This window comes from Haematobia irritans, chromosome 3 (genome assembly GCF_050003625.1).
Source record: "Haematobia irritans isolate KBUSLIRL chromosome 3, ASM5000362v1, whole genome shotgun sequence".
Taxonomy (NCBI): Eukaryota; Metazoa; Arthropoda; class Insecta; order Diptera; family Muscidae; genus Haematobia; species Haematobia irritans.
In genome coordinates, this window is record NC_134399.1 from 67749357 (window position 1) to 67769037 (window position 19681).

Below are 19681 nucleotides of genomic sequence, written 5' to 3' on the forward strand. Positions count from 1 at the left end.
TCATTTCCGTTATTGAAGACAGTTCAATTAAAAATTAATTGGATCAATTAATTTCGTGATTGAAGACAAAAAAGTACTTGAATAGGATTTAAAAATAGGATTTGGAAGAACGAAAAATATTTGTTTATTTCAATCCACTAAATTTCTTAATACCATGAAAATATGAAAAGCAACCACTTTGTTTTGCCGTCATGCCTTACTTTAAGAAAAATATGTTAAAGCAAATGTAAGACGCATGTTGCCCCTCCCCCATGATATATCTCAGTGATGATATTTGTCCACTGTGCAACTTTAGAAACTTTTTTCATGATTTAATGTTGGTGTATTAAGTTTCCTAAATATTCTTAAAATTGCATATATATTTTTTCATATACAAGAATACTGATAGGAAAATCATTAATATCTCCTGGTATTATAAAAGTTATGAGCAATTGTTATTATTTCAATATCATTTTGGCTTATAGATCGATGGTAGGAAAATTAAATCATGCTGATACAAGTTATCACTATACGTAGAGGTTGTGAAATGTAATAAGGCAATATGATAAGGAAACATTGGCAATCGCTAATAATACCTATAGTAACCAGCGATATTGATGGGTTTTCTCTGGGTGTATGCAGCTACAGGTATGCCTCAATGTACACAGAAATGCTTCGCACTAATTAGAGTTACGAAATCCAAAAAAGATGATAGTCTCTTTTCAATCAAGTCATCGAAATCATTACTCACTTCAATATCATACCTTGTACATCGAGTTCTACCTGTATGTTATTTGCTATACATTGTAAGATTCATTAGATTATTTCACATTTTGTTTTACTTTATTTTTTTTTAGGTATAAATGTCGTTGATGTAGTGATAAATTTGCACTTCTGCATGTATAGATATTATGGCGTATTAATTTTTAATATAAATGCCCTAAAAAATTTCCTTTTCGTTTATATTCTTTTAATCTAATTTTCTAAATTTTAATTTCGCATTGCCATGTGTTTTGTTTGTTTTTATATTTTGGACCCCACTTAAGCTAGTGCTTAATTAGTAGGTGTATATATGTATATTGATTTCGAAATATGGAATTTTGAGTTATAATTTTCGATTTTTATGTGAATGTGTTTTGTTTGTATTTCTTGTTCAGTATTTTATGATATTTTTTAAACAACATAACAAGGATAAAATACTATAAAGCAATAAAAACTATAAAAAATAAACAAATAAAACAAGTAACAAATAAGATCAGCCTACCCCAAGTATCACACAATCTCAGCTAGTAACAGCGGATTATATTCACCCAAAATTTGGAAAAATTGATTTTTTTTTGACATCCTGACTTTATTTGAAAGTTCTACTTCGACATTTGTGATTATTAAAATTTTATTTTTTGTCAATCTTCGACTTTTTGATTCTAGATGAACTTTAGGTGTTGGTCTACAAGTTTAAGCATATAAAAGATGAGTCTCAAAACTTCACAAAAAAAAAATAGAAAATCAATAAAAAAAGAACAAAAAATAATAATAATAAAAAATACATTTCATTCCCGCTGGGATGTGAACCTCTGCCGCTTGACTTTTTCACTTCCATGGAAGCTCTCTCGAGAAGGCTTTTACAAATTACAACAGTTTTTAATTTTTTGTTGATTTTTAATGGAAAACAAGTAAGGAAAGTCTAAAGTCGGGCGGGGCCGACTATATTATATCCTGCACCACTTTGTGGATCTACATTTTCGATAGCATCTGAAATCCTTCAAATTTGTTTGGTGCTATATATAAAGGTTTATGTTCCCATATATATACATTTAAATCTGAACCGACAATATATTTAAGGCTTCTTAGTGGACAATATATTTAAGCCTTCTTAGAAAATCTATTGACTTAAAATTTAAGTCGGTTCATGCCCTGGGGTGGAACACAATGTTAGTAAAAACAAGTATATACGGCTGTAAGTTCGGCCAGGCCGAATCTTATGTACCCTCCACCATGGATTGCGTAGAAACTTCTACGAAAGACTGTCATCCACAATCGAATTACTTGGGTTGTGGTATTTTAAAACTTCTTAACATCGTTTTCTAAATTGTGAGTTAGTCTATACGTGGTATTTATTAGACAAAAAAGGTATGTATAGGTAAGTCTACAAATAATTACGAATCGAAAGGGACTTTTGCACGGTACGCAGAGAGCCGGAAATATGGGGGCTATATACAATTATGAACTTGATATGGACCAATTTTTTGTGATTGGGGATCGATTTATCTGAGGGCTATATATATAACTATAGACCGATATGGAACTAGTTAGGCATGGTTGTTAACGGCCATATACTAGCACAATGTACCAAATTTCAACTGACTCGGATGAAATTTGCTCCTCCAAGTGGCTCCAAAACCAAATATCGGGATCGGTTTATATGGGGCCTATATATGATTGTGGACTGATATCGACCACTTTGGCATTTCAACCAGATCTGATGAATTTTGCTTCTCCAAAAGGCACCGGAGGTCAAATCTGGGGATCGGTTTATATGGGGGCTATATATAACTATGGACTGATATGAACCAATTCCTGCATGGTTGTTGGATACCATATACTAACATCACGTACCAAATTTCAACCGAATCGGATGAATTTTGCTCTTCAAAGGGGTTCCGAAGGACAAATCTGGGAATCGGTTTATATGGGGGCTATATATAATTATGGACCGATTTCGACGTATTTGTGCATGGGTGTTTGAGGCCATATATTAACACCACGTACCAAATTTCAACTGAATCAGATGAATTTTGGTCTTCCAAGAGGATCCGGAGGTCAAATCTGGTGATCGGTTTGTGTGCGGGCTATATATAATTATGGACCGATGTGGATGAGACCATATACTAACACCATGTATCACATTTCAGCCGGATCGGATGAAATTTGCTTCTCTTAGAGGCTCCGCAAGCCAAATCGGGGAATCGGTTTATATGGGGTCTATATATAATTATGGACCGATGTGGACCAATTTTTGCATGATTGTTAGAGACCATATACTAACACCATGTACCACATTTCAGCCGGATCGGATGAAATTTGCTTCTCTTAGAGGCTCCGCAAGCCAAATCGGGGAATCGGTTTATATGGGGGCTATATATAATTATGGACCGATGTGGACCAATTTTTGCATGGTTGTTAGAGACCATATACTATCACCATGTACCAAATTTCAGCCGGATCGGACGAAATTTGCTTCTCTTAGAGGATCTGCAAGCCAAATTTGGGGGTCCGTTTATAGGGGGCTATACGTAAAAGTGGACCGATATGGCCCATTTGCAATACCATCCGACCTACATCAATAACAACTACTTGTACCAAGTTTCAAGTCGATATACTTTATGGGGTCTTAGAGCAATATTTCGATGTGTTACAAACGGAATGACAAAGTTAATATACCCCCATCCTATGGTGGAGGGTATAAAAATATAGGAAACATTTAAATCTGAACCAAAAGTGTACAATTTTTCGACTAAGCAGTGGCGATTTTACAAGGAAAATGTTGGTATTTTCGCCATTTTTATCGAAATCAGAACAACATATATATGGGAGCTATATCTAAATCTGAACCGATTTCAAATTTGGCATGCATAGCAACAAAGCTAATTCTACTCCCTGTGCAAAATTTCAACTAAATCGGAGTAAAAACGTGGCCTCTATGGATATATGTGTGTAAATCGGGCGCAAGCTATATATGGGAGCTATATCTAAATCTGAACCGATATCAACCAAATTTGGTATGGACAGTCGTAATGTTAATTCTGCTTCCTGTGCAAAATTTCAAGTAAATCGGAGTTAAAGATTTGCCACTGTGGTCATATGAGTGTAAATCGGGCGAATGATATATGGGAGCTATATCTAAATCTGAACCGACTTCAACCAAATTTGGCACACTTGACTTTACTACTAATTGTACTCCTAGTGCAAAATTTCAACAAAATAGGGCTAAAACTCTGGCTTCAGGAAGCATATAAGTCCATATCGGGCGAAAGATACATATGGGAGCTATATCTAAATATAAACCGATTTCAATCAAATTTGGCACACTAGACTGCAGTACCCATTGTTCTTCTTGTGCAAAATTTCAAGTAAATCAGGGTAAAACTCTGGCTTCTGGGCCCATATAAGTGCATATTGGGAGAAAGATATATGTGGGAGCTATATCTAAATCTGAACCGATTTCTTCCAAAATCAGTAGGGTTCTATTCTATCCCAAAACACATACGTACAAACACATACGTTCACGGACAGACGGACATGGCTATATCGACTCAGGAGCCCATCCTACGAATTTTTGCAAAAGACACCATGTGTCTATCTCGTCTCCTTCTGGGTGTTGCAAACATATGCACTAACCATGTTAAAACTAAAACTATACCTGACCATCGGCAGTTGTTGCAACCAAAAGTCGAAACCAGAACTTAAATGGTCCAATTAATTTCTTAATTGGATCAATTCACACACTGCGGAACAGGTTAATATAAGTGGGCATATGTTTGCAACACCCAGGAATGGTGTCTTTGGCAATATTGCTCTGGGCCGGCCTCTTATTCGATATATAACCACAGAGGCCAAAGTTTTACTCCGATTTACTTGAGACTTTGCACAGGGAATAGAATTGAGGTTCCGAATATGCATGCTAATTTTGGTTGCAATCGTTTACGATTTATATATGTTTCCCATATATATCTTTCGCCCGATTTACACTCATAACCACAGAGGCCGATTTTCCCTTATATGACTACACACAAAAAAATATTTTGTTGATTCAATCCCGAAATTCATTGATCCAATTAATTTTTTAATGGAAATGTCTTCAATCACAGAAATGATAGTATCAATTAAAAAATTAATTGACACTCAATTAAAAATTGATACTATTAACTTGTGTGATTGATTTTTATTTCAATTAAAAAATTTGTTGATCCAATTAAATTTTTAATTGAATATTTTTAAAACTCAATTAAGATTTTAATTGGAAAAATTTTCGTGAATTTTTTTTCTGTATACAGAAGTTAAGAATGTAATCCGATTTACGTGAAATTTTGCACAGGGAGTAGAATAGTAATTATGCATGTCAAATGTCGGGTCTGATTTCGATATAGCTCCACATATATACGTTCTGATTTAAGGAAAAATTGCCAAAAAAATCCATAATAACGCCTTGTAAAACTTATAAAAATGACTCCAATTTTCCTATACTTCTAATATATATCTATCGACCGATAAATCACAAATACACTTTTGCGAAGTTGCCTAAAAATTGCTTCAGATTTAGATGTTTTCCATATTTTTTACTAACATTGTGTTCCACCCCAGGGCATTTAGTCGGTAGATTTTCTAAGAAGTCTTAAATATTTTGTCCAAATCGGTTCAGATTTAATTGTATGTATATGGGAACATAAACATTTATATATAGCTCCCAACAAATTTGAAGGATTTCAGATGGTATCGAAAATGAAGATCTACTAAGTGATGCAAGGTATAATATAGTCGTCCCGCCCGACTTTAGACTTTCCTTACTTGTTTTTTAATTGGATTTGTTATTTGATACTATCATTTCTGTGATTGAGGCCCATTTAACTAAACATTTATTGGATCGATTAAAAAACAACGTTGTTTTGTTTTGCAGTTTTTTCAATTCTTTTAAAAAGTTCAATCAGCTGTTGTAAGAAAGAGACCCTCTAAAAGGTATGTTTCTTTTAAATAAAGTTTCTTCACATCGACTTGTGGACGTTCACAATGATGCTTTATAAATATAACTGGGTTGTTTGTGCGTTGATGGCCCAGTGGCTAGTGTGTTGACTTGCAAAAGCTAAAATTTAAAAAAAAAAATCTGAATTTATATGTAAACATTTCTTTTTATTTTGTGTTGTACTGCTGGTGACATTTCTTTCGGTCTATGCTTTGGTGCAGCTTCCCTAAATACCGATCTCTTAATTTTACTTCTTGAGCTTCTACACCCGCAATTTTTATCCGATTTGCCTGAAATTGGAAATCTAGAGGTATTTTAAGTACACAATAAAGTGTGTTTCGATATAGCCCGAACTCCCGATTTTACTTCTTGGCCTTTAGGACACCGCAATTTTTATCCGAGGCATTTTAGTTCCACACATATGTTTGCCGAATATGGTGTGAATCGGTGTACAATAAAGTGTGTTTCGGTTAGCCTCCATATAGCCCGATCTTCAGATTTTACTTCTTGGTCTTTTAGCCACCGCAATTTTTATCAGATTTTCCAAAGTTGCAAATCTAGAGGTATTTTACGACCACACGTAAGTTTGGCTAATAATGGTGTGTATCGGTCCATGTTTTGCTGTAGCCGAATATAGTATGTATTGGTCCATGTTTTGGTATATATATTTACTTGGGAGTGTATCTGTCATCAAATCCAACTCGAATTCTATATAGGTTCAGGTAACCCGCTACGACGAATAGTTTTCATAAGACATTATAATATTTGATTTATGGGTATAAGATTCGAACCTGTGTAACTTAAGGCCACTACAGATAGGAGCCCTGCAGTATGCAGTTATTGAAGGACATAAAAATCTATTGATTATTATGTCCAAAAAGAAGACCTGATTAACAATTGGCATTTCAATTTGTCCCCATTTTCATCGCATACCTTAGATATGCTTATATATCCTTAACACTTAGTGGTGTAGGATATAAAAAGAAATGTTTTGTTTATTGTGTTTGTAGGCTAAACTCATGCCAAAATAGTCCGACTTGCCTTTCACTTGTGAATATACAATTTAATAAATGAATAAATAAAAGAAAGTTTAATTTTCAATGTTTTGAATAAATGTTTTTGTTTATTTAGAAACTTAAGAAATTAAGGCATTACTTTCCAGCCATAAAACTAAACAACAAATATTTCATCAATAATAAAATAAATGTAAAAACAAATAAAAATTATCAAAAAATTATATATTTCTCATAAATACGAATGTTTTCGTATGTGTGTATATATATAAAAAAAATCAATTCATCAATTGAATAAATAAAACTAAAAGTATGAATTTCTAATAATTATTATACACATTTATATGCATATACATAAAGAAATTGTGTTATTGTTTATTTATAAATTTAAAATTGAAAACAATGATTAATGCAATTGGTTTAGTCCAATTTACGCATGTAAATTAACCTTAAGAACAAAGTAAAGTTTGAAACTACTAGAGTGCTTGGTTTAAATTTTAAAGATAAATAAATATTATTAAATAATATTTAAGCAATACAAACAAAATACAATGCAAAAATAATTTATGCAGATGATGTACAACATATTTATATCAATGTATATTTTTTTTTTATACAAAATTTTGTATAAATGTATACTACGGGGATTTCTTTTAATTTATAAAAAAAATTAAGGAATATATTTTTTTATTGGGTAATAAAAAAATGTTAAATAATTTTAATTCAAATACAATTTAGATTTTTTAAATCTTTTTTTTTTTAAATTAATTTCAAAGATATTTTTTGTTTATAAAACAAGTTTGGTTTGGTTTTTTGAAAAGAAATATAAATTTCAAACATATTTTTTTTTGAGGATATTCATTTAAATAATATAAAATTTCATTATGTTAGGGCTTACATTAAAAAAAAATATACAAGAAAAACTAAATTAATTTAATCTGTTTCATAAAAAAAAAAAATAATAAAACATCATCTTCACTATAGGTTTGGGTTGTTTGTTTTACTTTTTTTCACTTACAACTAAAATTTTATCTTAAATCAGAAAAAAACATAATTAATAGATATCTCTTCAAATATTTGTATATTTGTGTGTATGTGTGTAATATATATTAAATTTATGCCTAAATATTTTGGTTAAATGTTGTGTATAGATTTCTTGTTTTCATTTTATTACTGTTGTTGTTATTGTTGCTAATACTATATAGTGTATTGATGTATGACAATATGGTTGATTTGTTGTTGGTCTGTAAATGTAGGTTCCTTGTATTTTAAATTTAGTAGTTGTTTTTATTTAATTTTTTATTTCTTGACCTTTAGTTTAAAGTCGAATATCTTATTGATCTTGTTATGTTATGTTTGATAATTCAATTTAAATATAATTTTTATTTTCAAGATCATAATTTTCAAATTTGCCAAAAAAAAAAAGAAATCATAAATTTCCGTTAAAATAAAAATGGAGGATCTATTTGGATATGATTGTATCTAATCAGATCTGAAAAAGTTCTATATATTGTTTTTAGGTCTAGGACAAGATCTCAAAAATACTACAGATCTCAATTAGATATAGCACCAGATAAAGAAAGATTTTCTACTGTCAAGCATGTTTCGATTCAATTTCCACTATTCACGAAAATTTGGCGTTTTAAATTTCACGATATTCCTTTAAGCTTTTCTGTAATCAGCTGGGTTGCATAAATCTAAAAAACAACACCAGAATCGAAATCAAAATTATTCTTTTATTCAAATTTCAAATAATTCAACTTTCACCATCCCGTGTAAAAATTGAGTGATCTTATTAGATATGATTAGATCTCAAAATTGGCACCTTTAGATCTAAACAGATAGACTCAGATACGGCTAGAGATAATTTGATATATTTATATATAATTCCATGCATGACGAGATCTAATATCAGATCCCACTGTATTTTGGGATAGATTTAATCATATCTAAGACTTTAGATCTAGGTCAACATTGAGATCTGACCAGATATAATTCTACTGTAATTAGATCTCACTATTTTTTGGGTCTACTCATATGTAATCATATCACATCAGATCTCTCAATCTTTATTCGGGACGACATTTTAGTGAATTAATTTCACGAACATTCTGTTGAATATTGACAGTGGAACAACAAGACTGTGGAATTGATTCACATTATCTTGACAGTGGGTATGCGAACATAAGCATATACACCCAAAGAAAAATACTTTCCTCCGGAACGAAATTTTTGACAAACGAAATTCTCCTTTCTTACACAGGATTTTCTTTTAGAGCAAATAAGCGCGTATTTGACCAGATATAATTCTACAGTAATTAGATCTCACTATTTTTAGGGTCTACTCATATGTAATCATATCACATCAGATCTCTCAATCTTTATTCTGGATGACATTTTAGTGAATTAATTTCACGAAAATTCTGTTGAATATTGGCAGTGGAACACCAAGACTATGGAATTGATTCACATTAACTTGACAGTGGGTATGTGAACATAAGCATATACACCCAAAGAAAAAATACTTTCCTCCGGAACGAAATTTTAGACAAACGAAATTCTCCTTTCTTACACAGGATTTTATTTTAGAGCAAATAAGCGCGGATTTATAATAAGAGATTCAACGATTGTCTCTAAGTTTTTTATTTGCTTTTAAAGAAAATTTCTTTGTGACAAAAGAAAGCTTGTCTAAAATTTCGCTCATCGGAAAAGAAAACTCTTCTTTCAGTGTATCTGAAGGTATCCACACTAAAAGAAGAATTTAATTTTCTTAGGGAACCCTACTTTATTTTTACACTAAAAAATTCTTTAAAAACAAATAAAAAATATTCAAAATAGAAAGTGTTGCATCACTTGTTATTAATTCCGATTTTTATTACTCTCAAAGAAAATATTTTAGAATTTTAGAAATTTGATTTGTCTGAAATTTTGTTCTGAAGTAAAGTATGTTTGCAGCGACATGTTTCTTCATATTTACATTCAAAGAAAAAATACTTTCCTCCGGAACGAAACTGCAGACAAGCGAGATTTACCTTTGGTCAAAGTATTTTCTTTAAAAGCAAATAAATCCTAATCTATGATAGGCGTTATAACGATTATCTATAATCTTTTTAGATGCTTTTAAAGAAATTGTTTAGTGTGTCAAAAGAAAAATTCGTTTGTATAAATTTCGTTCCTCAGAAAAAAATCTTCTTTCATCATGTATAATATCTAAGTGTATTCAATTAGATCCCCCATTTTTATTCGGATTATGATAAATAGAATTCAAGCTTTTTTCCAAATCCTTTTTTTCTAAAAAAAAGTACTAATTTTTTTAAGCATTCTATTTTAAAAATAAATTGTTTTTTTTCTCATTAAATTAAAAACAAAAATTGTTATATGTCTGTAATATGGTCATATCGTTAACAATGATTTACTGTTTCCTAAAAGGCCTTAACAATTCATGTTATTTGCTATTTTTTTATTTTATTCCATAAATGTTTGAGGTTGTTGTTTTTTTTTGTTATTTTTGTCTAAGTTTCCATTCCATTTTCCATTTGATTAACAATCTTGTAATATTCTCCCATTGGTTGTTGGTTTCATTTGTTTTTGTGTTTACAGCCATAAGGTTTTAAGTCCTGCCCTTATGAATTTACTACATAGTAATCCTGTTTGTTTGGCATTTTTTGTAGACGTCTGCTTCGAAAATCATAAGCTCGACGACAAAACATAACCAATTCTGGATTGGTATTGTCGGGCACTATACGTATACTGTAGTAATTTGGTCGTTTCGGTACAATATTAACATCTTCGATATCCTCTTCAGCTGCTCGAAGTCTTCGGCGATATCTGTAATTGGCGAGAAGAAATGCAATATGTTATTAATATTTTTGTATTCAATCTTGCGCTTCATATTAACAGCTGTGAGAAATGACCAGGTTTATCTATTAACTTCCCTAAGCTAGTGTATACACTGAAAAAAAAAAAAAAATAATGCCCGGTTCCAAAGATTTTGTCTTTACTTTAAAAAATTTGGTATTGATTCCGAGCCAAAGAAGCGGAGAATACAAGTAAGGATACTTTTAGGACACAATTCTCTTTTAAATTTCGGTTTTGTGTACTTGATTCTAGGAAGTAAATTTTAATTTTTCGCTTTTTCAGCTTTTTTCCTTCATATGCTATCAAAGTCCTTTAAAAACGAGTTAACGACAACTTTATTTTCCAAATTAAGAATCGACTTCCAGTAGAAATGATGCTATGTTTCAAGTAAAAAACTTCTTTAAAATAAAGTGTTGAAAAACATGTCCTATATTTGAACGAATTTTTTCTTTGTAGTCAAGATGCAAAAAGATAACAAATTTAAAGACAATTTCACTAAATTTAAAGAATTTTTCTGAATTATTAAAGTCAAGTTGACCTTAGGCCAAACATTTTTTCTTTCATGTTATGATACCCATTTTTAAGTGAAATCGCTTAATTATAAGGATAATATGACTTCATTGAAAAGTTTATCGACTTTTGGACAAGGAAAAAAACTTTATATTAGAGAAATGCGTCTTCTATGCTAAGCAAAATTTGCATTCGTAGTTTAAAGACATGAAAGCTTTGACCTCACGACAATATTTTTTTCAGTGTATATAATAGGAAAATAAAATTGTAGTCCAATGAGTTATCGATTTTTTTTAACAAAAGAAATTTAAGTTATGGTATACAAAGCACTGCCCAGTAACAAAAAAAAACAATGAAAATGTTCTTTTGGATCCGGAAGTGGTGCAAAATTGGCTCAGAAGCAATGATTTTTACATGCTTGTTATAGGGCGGAAGTCATCATTTTAATTAGAACTTTAGATGTGATGCTATTTCAGTATTTTGAAAAAATTTTCTGAACTTTTTCAACTTTAATCTCCATATAAAAACGTTGTGAATATTACTATCAAATACTAGCAAAAATATTTCTCTCCAAACATGAGGTATATGAATTAATAGAAATTTTCAACAGAAATAAGAATTGGAGAAAATTTTCTATAGAAATAGAATTTTGAGAAAAATGGAAATAGAAAATAAAATTGTGAGAAAATTTTCTATAGAAATAAAATTGTGACAAAATTTTTATAGAAATACAATTTTGAGAAAATTTTCAATGGAAAAAAAATTTTGAGAAAATTTTCTGTAGAAATAAAATTTTTAGAAAATTTTCTATGAACACAGAAAAAAATATCACCAAAATATTTAAAATTAAAAAGTTAATTGAAGTTGAAAATTTTTTCAATTAATAAATTAATTGATACAATTAACTTTTTAATCATGATAGAAACATTAAGTTAATTAAGTCAATGATTGAAAATTTTTAATTAAAAAATTAATTGATACAATTAACTTTTTAATCAAATTCGGAAGACTAATTCAGTTGTGCTGATTTTTTTAAATTTTTAATTAAAAATGTATTTCAAACAATCATTTGTTAATCCAAATAAAAACACTAAGCCAATTCAGAAAGTAATTAAAAATAGTTACCTTTTTAATTAATAAATTAATTGAGTTTTGCAATCAACATCAATTAAATTTTTAATTGAATCAATTAAAAAATTAATTGCAATTTGCTGTAAAAATCAATTAATTTTTTAATCAAGAATTTTTTCTATGCCCAATTAAAACTGTGATTGATATTATCATTTTCGTGATTGAAGACATTTCAATTAAAAAATTAATTGGATCAATTAATTTGGTAATTGAATCAGAAAATTTTTTTTTTGTGTGAAAATAAAATTTTGATAAAATTTCCTATACACTAATAGAAAAAATTACGTTCCATAGTCGTGAACGTACGGTGACAAAATGAAACGAAAACATTCACAAAAAATTAAAACGGAATGTTCACAATTTCGTCCACGGGGGTTCACGATTTCATGAACGGCATTCGTTTTTCTTTGGCCATGAAAATTCTTAAAATAATCGTTAGGCGTTATTATGACAACTCCCTCGGTGGTGCAATGTGCTAAGGCGACTGTTAACGCGTACAGTGCAGAAAACACAGGTTCGAGTCACGGTAGCGGATATCTTTTTTTAATTTTGTTTATTAATTCGTAACCACCACGTTTTCAGATCGTGAACGCTGGTTTTTATTTCGACAACGCATGATGTCATTTTATCGTTGTCAGATTGACACCGCCTGTTCTCCGTTTGACACCACATGTGTAGAAATAAAATTTTGAGAAAATTTTCTACGGAAATAAAATTATGACAAAATTTTTATAGAAATAAAATTTTTTGTTTGTTATTATTGGTTTCTCTTGAATCATTATTGTTGTTTTTTATCAGCTTAAAACTACAAGTGTAGCTTAACCAACAGAGGAAAAGTATGCTTGTCAAATTTATTTGAGCAAAGCCCTATAGACTGCAAGATGGTTGGATGTACAGCTGTTTCGGAATTACCACATTTCTCATCAGCATTTTCTACTTGCAGCAAAACGATCAACCAATTATCAGAATAAATTCGGGTAATTCGGAAGGTTCGAGTGTAGTTCAGTTTGGGTTGAGTGAATTACCCGAATTTATTCTGATAATTGGTTGAAGCTGAAATCAAATTTTTTTTGAAAATTTTGACAAAATTTTCTATAGAAATAAAATTTTGAGAAAATTTTCTATAGAAATAAAATTTTGAGAAAATTTTCTATGAAAATAAAATTTTGAGAAAATTTCCTATAGAAATAAAATTTTGAGAAAATTTTCTAGAGAAATAAAATTATGACAAAATTTTTATAGAAATGAAATTTTGACAAAATTTTCTATAGAAATAAAATTTTGAGCAAATTTTCTATAGAAATAAAATGTTGAGAAAATTTTCTAGAGAAATAGCACTTTTTACTATGGACAGAATCCAAAGTAGGCTAACGCAAAGTTAAACTGACTTATAGGTTTTCATTTTAATAAGGCTAAGTCAAAGCAACATACTGACGTAAAATTGTCAAAATAAAATTTTGACAAAATTTTCTATAGAAATAAAATTATGACAAAATTTTTATAGAAATAAAATTTTGACGACATTTTCTATAGAAATAAAATCTTGAGAAATTTTTTATAGAAATAAAATATTTAGATAATTTTTTATGGAAATAAAATGTGCAGAAAATTTTCTATAGAAATAAAATTTTGAGAAAATTTTGTAGAGAAATAGCACTTTTTACTATGGACAGAATCCAAAGTGGGCTAACGCAAAGTTAAACTGACTTATATTTTAATAAGGCTAAGTCAAAGCAACATACTACGTACAACATCGTACTGACTCATACACATGTTTAATTTTGCATCAGTTAGTGTTCATTTTCAAACAGTTGTTTAAATTAAAAGTGAAAATTAGCCCCATTTTTGGTTTGGCCAGATTTTCATGTTTCAGTCAAATTTTGTGTTGAGAAAATTTTCTAGAGAAATAGCACTTTTTACTATGGACAGAATCCAAAGTAGGCTAACGCAAAGTTAAACTGACTTATAGGTTTTCATTTTAATAAGGCTAAGTCAAAGCAACATACTGACGTACAATTGTCAAAATAAAATTTTGACAAAATTTTCTATAGAAATAAAATTATGACAAAATTTTTATAGAAATAAAATTTTGACAACATTTTCTATAGAAATAAAATTTTGAGAAAATTTTTTATAGAAATAAAATTTTGAGAAATTAATTTGGCATCAGTTAGTGTTCATTTTCAAACAGTTGTTTAAATTAAAAGTGAAAATTAGCCCCAATTTTGGTTTGGGCAGATTTTCATGTTTCAGTCAAATTTTTTGGGGGCTCAATTTCACTCAATTTCATAATCTAGCGTCGCCCTACACGCACAGACATGGTTGCCGCATCCATTTAATGCTTATCTGGAGCATGTAATTGCCCAGCAAAAACCATGTGTTTTGTCTTTGTAAAAATGGTTTTCGAGCAGAGCAAAATGTATGTTGGCAATAAGCATTTAAATGGTTCTCAAATTCCACAAACATGCTCTATTATTTAAATGATAGAATTTGAAAAAGTATTTTTGTAGTTTAGATATAGACATGTCTAGAACCATTACATGGCCATAAACACCATGTACATTTTTTTCGTGACCACTTAATTTTTTAACTTTTTTGCAGCGAAAAGAATTTTATAAAAAAAGAAACATTAAGCAGGTACACACGATTTTCATTTTGCGCATCACTTTTTGCATGCAATGGGTATGCTAACCACTATACCACGGCAACTCCGGAAGCTAACTTAAGATATGTCATTTTTCAGTTTAACTGTTTTAATTTGACAACATTATAGGGCCCCTTTCGGTCAATGAGCTAACTATAGAATCGGGCAGCACAAATTTATAAGAGAGAAATTCATCACTTGTAGTATCACAATGGAATTGTCTAAGGGAGCTTAACATAACCGGGCGCCTTTATACCTAACGTTTCTATTTTTTGTTCTTTCAAACGAAAGTTAGTGTCAACATCATCAAAACATACCTGCAATATTCACTAAATGTCAAGACATAACATTTATCTTCAATACAGGCAACTGAATTGTGATCTCGATGGCGTGAAGCGTAAACTTCATCGGGGCTATCAGATAATTGACGACCCTGATCTGTGTGCTCAGGACGATAGTACCATAGGAGAGACATCATCATTTCACCTGAAAAAAAGACAAAGAGTTGTTATTAGAACCGTACCTATGTACACTCAAAGAACAATGTTCTTTTCTACAAAACGAAAAGAGTTAGTTGTGTGTGTGTGTGAATCATTCGCCATCACCAAACTTACCATCTTCAGGATTTTCCCAAAGATGGGCCACCTTGGCCACATAAGGCAACTCATTATCATCATTAGCCTTGAGAAGGACACAATCGCGGGTACGGATGATATCACCCTCCAAATGACGCATTGCAGGATAACATGTTCGTATAACCAAAGGATCATCACTCTGTGGGGTAAAAAAGGAAAACTTTTAGGGCATTTTGTTCAGAATAGTAGCTTCAAATAGCGGCTTACATTTAAGAACACAGCTCCCTGGAATTGTTCACCCTCCCATGTCCAACCGTTATTCCATTTTGGCACAACATCCATACGAGGGGCCGGCGGCAGTGTTTCATCCAGTTCAAATGACACAGTGGAATGTTTCAATTTTTGTCGCTTACGACTGCCAAATTTGGAACGTGAACGATTACGTTTGACCCCATGTTGATGGTGTGAGTGACAGACCACTCGAGGCATTGGAGGTAGAAATACCGGTGCCGTTGTTGTATTATTGGTTGTGGTTGCAGTTCCATTGGAATGTTTTGATTGTAATGGCTTTGGTGATGCTGATGCAACTTGCGTTTTGGTGGCTACTGAGCCAGAAGCAAGAGCCTCTAATAAGCACGGCGATGATGTGGTTGATGATGATGGGGATGACGATGGTATACCTTGAGCATTTGTTGTGACCGTGTTAGGTTCCACTGTTCCAGCCAGTGTTGTTGAGAGTTCTCCAATCGTGTTCGATATTTCTTCGACCGTGCTATCATTTACTTCCATGGGAGTAACAGCTTCTTTTGGTTTTTCCACATGATACTCATTGTTATTTGTTTCCAAATCTATGCTTGTTATTGGATCTTCGTTTGATGGACTAGAGCCTCGGGTCATAGCAAGGGATGTTATTGAAGCACCATTGCTGGCAGCTGCCGTTTGGTCCCAATCGATTTTTGATTTTTTGCTACATTTCTTGTGCGGTGTCACCTTCTTTTGTTTCTTCTGTTTGGGTTCTTTTGCATTCGACTTCTGTTTGATTGCTGTTGCTTTAGTCTCAATGGAAGCATAGGCTGTGTCGAGGTCTAAAGATTTGCTATTATCTAACGATGGTGTAGCGGCGAGCTTTTCCATTGACTTTGAGGTAGTTAATGATTGAGCTGCATCTAAAACTGGTCGAGTTATGGGTTCTCGTTTTAGAGGATCACATGTTAGGATATCTTGTCCCTTGAGGGGTTTTTTAGTTTCAGATTTTGATCTTTTCTCCGAAGTGGATTTGGTTTTCTTTTGAGTTTTAAGTGCCAAAGGTTTTCGGGAGTCTTTTGTCTCCGTAGTGGCAGAGATATTGTGCAAATCCATAGGACTGGGCGAGCATATTGAGCGGCATTCCGGTTCGGAGAAATAACCTCTAGCCACAGCATCGATGGTTTCAATTAAATGAAGAGGTATGGCTAGCTTCTTTGGTGGTTTGCCACGTTTAGGTGAGGGTTTTGGTGTTGCCATGGGAGAAGATATGGGGACTTTACTACTAACGACATCTTCAGTTTTCGTCGTTGTCAGCACCAAGTTATTGTTAATAGCCTGTGGACCGTCATCCTCTATCAAGTTCACTATAACATCCTGTTCTTCCTCCTTTAGTTTTGCACATTTATCTTTGATATCTTCCTGCTCGACCATTTCTCCCTTAATATTCCTATTCGTGGTATTCCTTAAGGCATTCGATTCCTTATTCTTCCTCTTTAGTTTCATTTCGGCTCGCTTTTGTTCTTTAGTCTCTCTACGACGTTTTTCCATAGCTACCAAATTCTTCTTTCGAATACGTAAACTTTCCTTTTGTTGATCTGTTAGGAGCAGTTCCCTACGTCTGATGCCATTATTCATACCACTACCCTTGGAGGATTTGGAGGAATTCAAGCGACCAAAACGTGATTTCTTTTCAAATTTACGACTAAGGCAGAGATACATTTTGGGCTCGGCCTGTTTGATTAGACTTTTATAGCTATTGGGAGGTGATTTTTTACATTGACTTTTATTGAACTCCAAAATCTTAATACGTTTCCCTGAGTTGAGCTGAGCTGCTGCTGTGGTGGCTGTGGAGCATCCTGTGACGGGACTGTGGCACAAATCGAGGACTTCATCATCCGATACATTCGAGAGATCAATATCACAATTAACTGCCGGCAAGGGAGAGGGTGTGGCATGGATCGGTTGTTGCCATGAGGGCAGTAAACGCATACGTCCTTGTGACTTTCGAGATAACTCCAGCTCTGGTCTATTCTCTTGCTTGGGTTCTTCATCTCTTCTTTCTTTGGATATGGAAGGCGTAAGAATTTCACAGTCTTGCTCAATTTTCACTTTGCTTTCGTGTAGTATTTCGCTGAGTGTAATAGGCTCAGCTTTTATGATTTTAAGCTCATTTTTCTCTGGTATGATATGTTTTTGGGAAGATTGTTGCGTACCTTGTTGCTGTTGCGAAACATTGCTATGTTGCAGCAACATTGTATCGAGAATATCATCCTCGAGTTTTATCTTCTCTGACTTGATTTCGGCCTTGAGTAGCAGTGGTGGTACTTGCAGATCTTCGATCTCCTGTTTGGTTACCACATTATTGACATAAAATGTTGCTGGAGCGGGAGTTTTGGTCAGAATGTTGTTGGCAATATGCTCAGGTGATGATGTTACTGATGTTGCAAGGGTTGCAATAGGTCTCTTTGGGCTTACAGCTATCATCGGGCCACTTACAGAGGTTGTACTATGCAAAGGTGATGATGGCTGTGAACCGGTTCGCATGGGCAAACATGGCTGGATTGGCATAGCGGGGTTTGACAAATTTGTGGGATTTGGATTAGGTTGGGTTGCAGCACCAGCATATACCATATTCCTGGCCATTGATTTGCCGATGCGTGCCCTTCGACCCACTGTGGTAGTCTGCTGAGTCGTTTGTGTCGTAGGTATCGCCGACGATGCATTACCCACATTTGCACCCAATGGAGGAGTGGTAGTGGTCAAATCATAAGCTTCTATTGGCGTTGTCACTGCCAATAAATGTGGAGGTGTGGGAGTTGTTACAATCACCGCTTTTGTTGCTTGTAACTTATCTATGGCCTCTTCCATATCCTCTATGGCATTATCCTTCTCCTCACCGTCTTTAAGTTTATCTTCATTTGTGCTATAGGCCTCGGGAGGCGTTAGCGGTGTCATTACATTCTCCTCATATTGACTCTTGTTGTCTGTATCATCTGTGGACAGTTCGGTTTTTACCGCTATCGACAATAAGGGTATGTTGTTGTTGTCGTTGCTCGGCTGATTTGTATCGCTTCGTATTTCGGTTACATTTTTAACTGGGCCTCTATTGGAATTCACTAAATTGTTGTTGGCATTCACTATCATCGTCGCTGTTGTACTGTTGCTGCTGCTGCTGTTATTGCGGTTGTTGCTGTTCACCGTAGTCGTATCGTTGCTCATCGTCGCTATTGTCATCTTGCTGTTGTGCTGTAAAGTCGAGACATTCATATTGTTGGTCTTGTTGTTGTTGTTGCAATGATTGACTGCTGTCGCTGGTGATGAGTTGTTGGTGATTGTGGTGATATTGCTGCCGCTGAGATTGATTGAAGTACTGTTGTTGCTGCTGCTGTTGCTGCCGTTGTGTGTGTGATTGACGTTGTTGCTGCTGTTGCTACCAATATGAGGCCCAGTATGGACGTTTTTTGGACACGACTGTTGCATTGGACATGGGCATTGAGGTGGATATTCTAAAAGGTAGAAAAATAGATTTTGGTGAGTACAAAATTTTAAATAAAAACAATTTGAATTAAAGTTCTACACGTCAAACGTGTATGGTTATAAATTTCCACGGCACATGATTCATTGATCGGTAGCGGCGAATGCATTGCTCCGAAAACAAGCTTGCCGGCTTTCAAAGATTTTGTCTTTCTAATGACTAACGATTGTGGCATTGATGCCAAAGAAGCCGAGATTTATACTAAATTTGAATTTTGCGTACTTGATACTAAGAGACATATTTGAATTTATTCACCTTTTATGGATTTTTCTTAATATGTGCCTCTTTAAAGAAGTGCTAACCACAACCTAAATTTAAAAATTTCGGTCAAAGTTTTGAATGACATCTACTATTTTTGAATACTGTTTAGCTTTATACAAAAATTAAGTTTATGGACGAATACAAGAACAGGCTTCTAGTTCTAGATACCTAAGCTGTGACGGTCTGAAAGAA

General features: G+C 32.8%; 1 protein-coding gene across 1 annotated transcript in view; it reads right to left on the reverse strand.

Moving 5' to 3' along the window:
• Positions 1-8229: 8229 nt before the first annotated feature.
• Positions 8230-19681, reverse strand: part of Hers (Histone gene-specific Epigenetic Repressor in late S phase) — a 269265-nt gene continuing 257813 nt past the window's right edge. The window contains exons 5-8 of the mRNA XM_075301194.1: positions 15715-19199; positions 15487-15646; positions 15190-15358; positions 8230-10557 (exon numbers count right to left, since the gene is read on the reverse strand). Coding sequence (XP_075157309.1) covers positions 10353-10557; positions 15190-15358; positions 15487-15646; positions 15715-19199 — 4019 coding nt within the window. The 3' untranslated portion in view covers positions 8230-10352. The remainder of the gene's footprint in view (positions 10558-15189; positions 15359-15486; positions 15647-15714; positions 19200-19681) is intronic.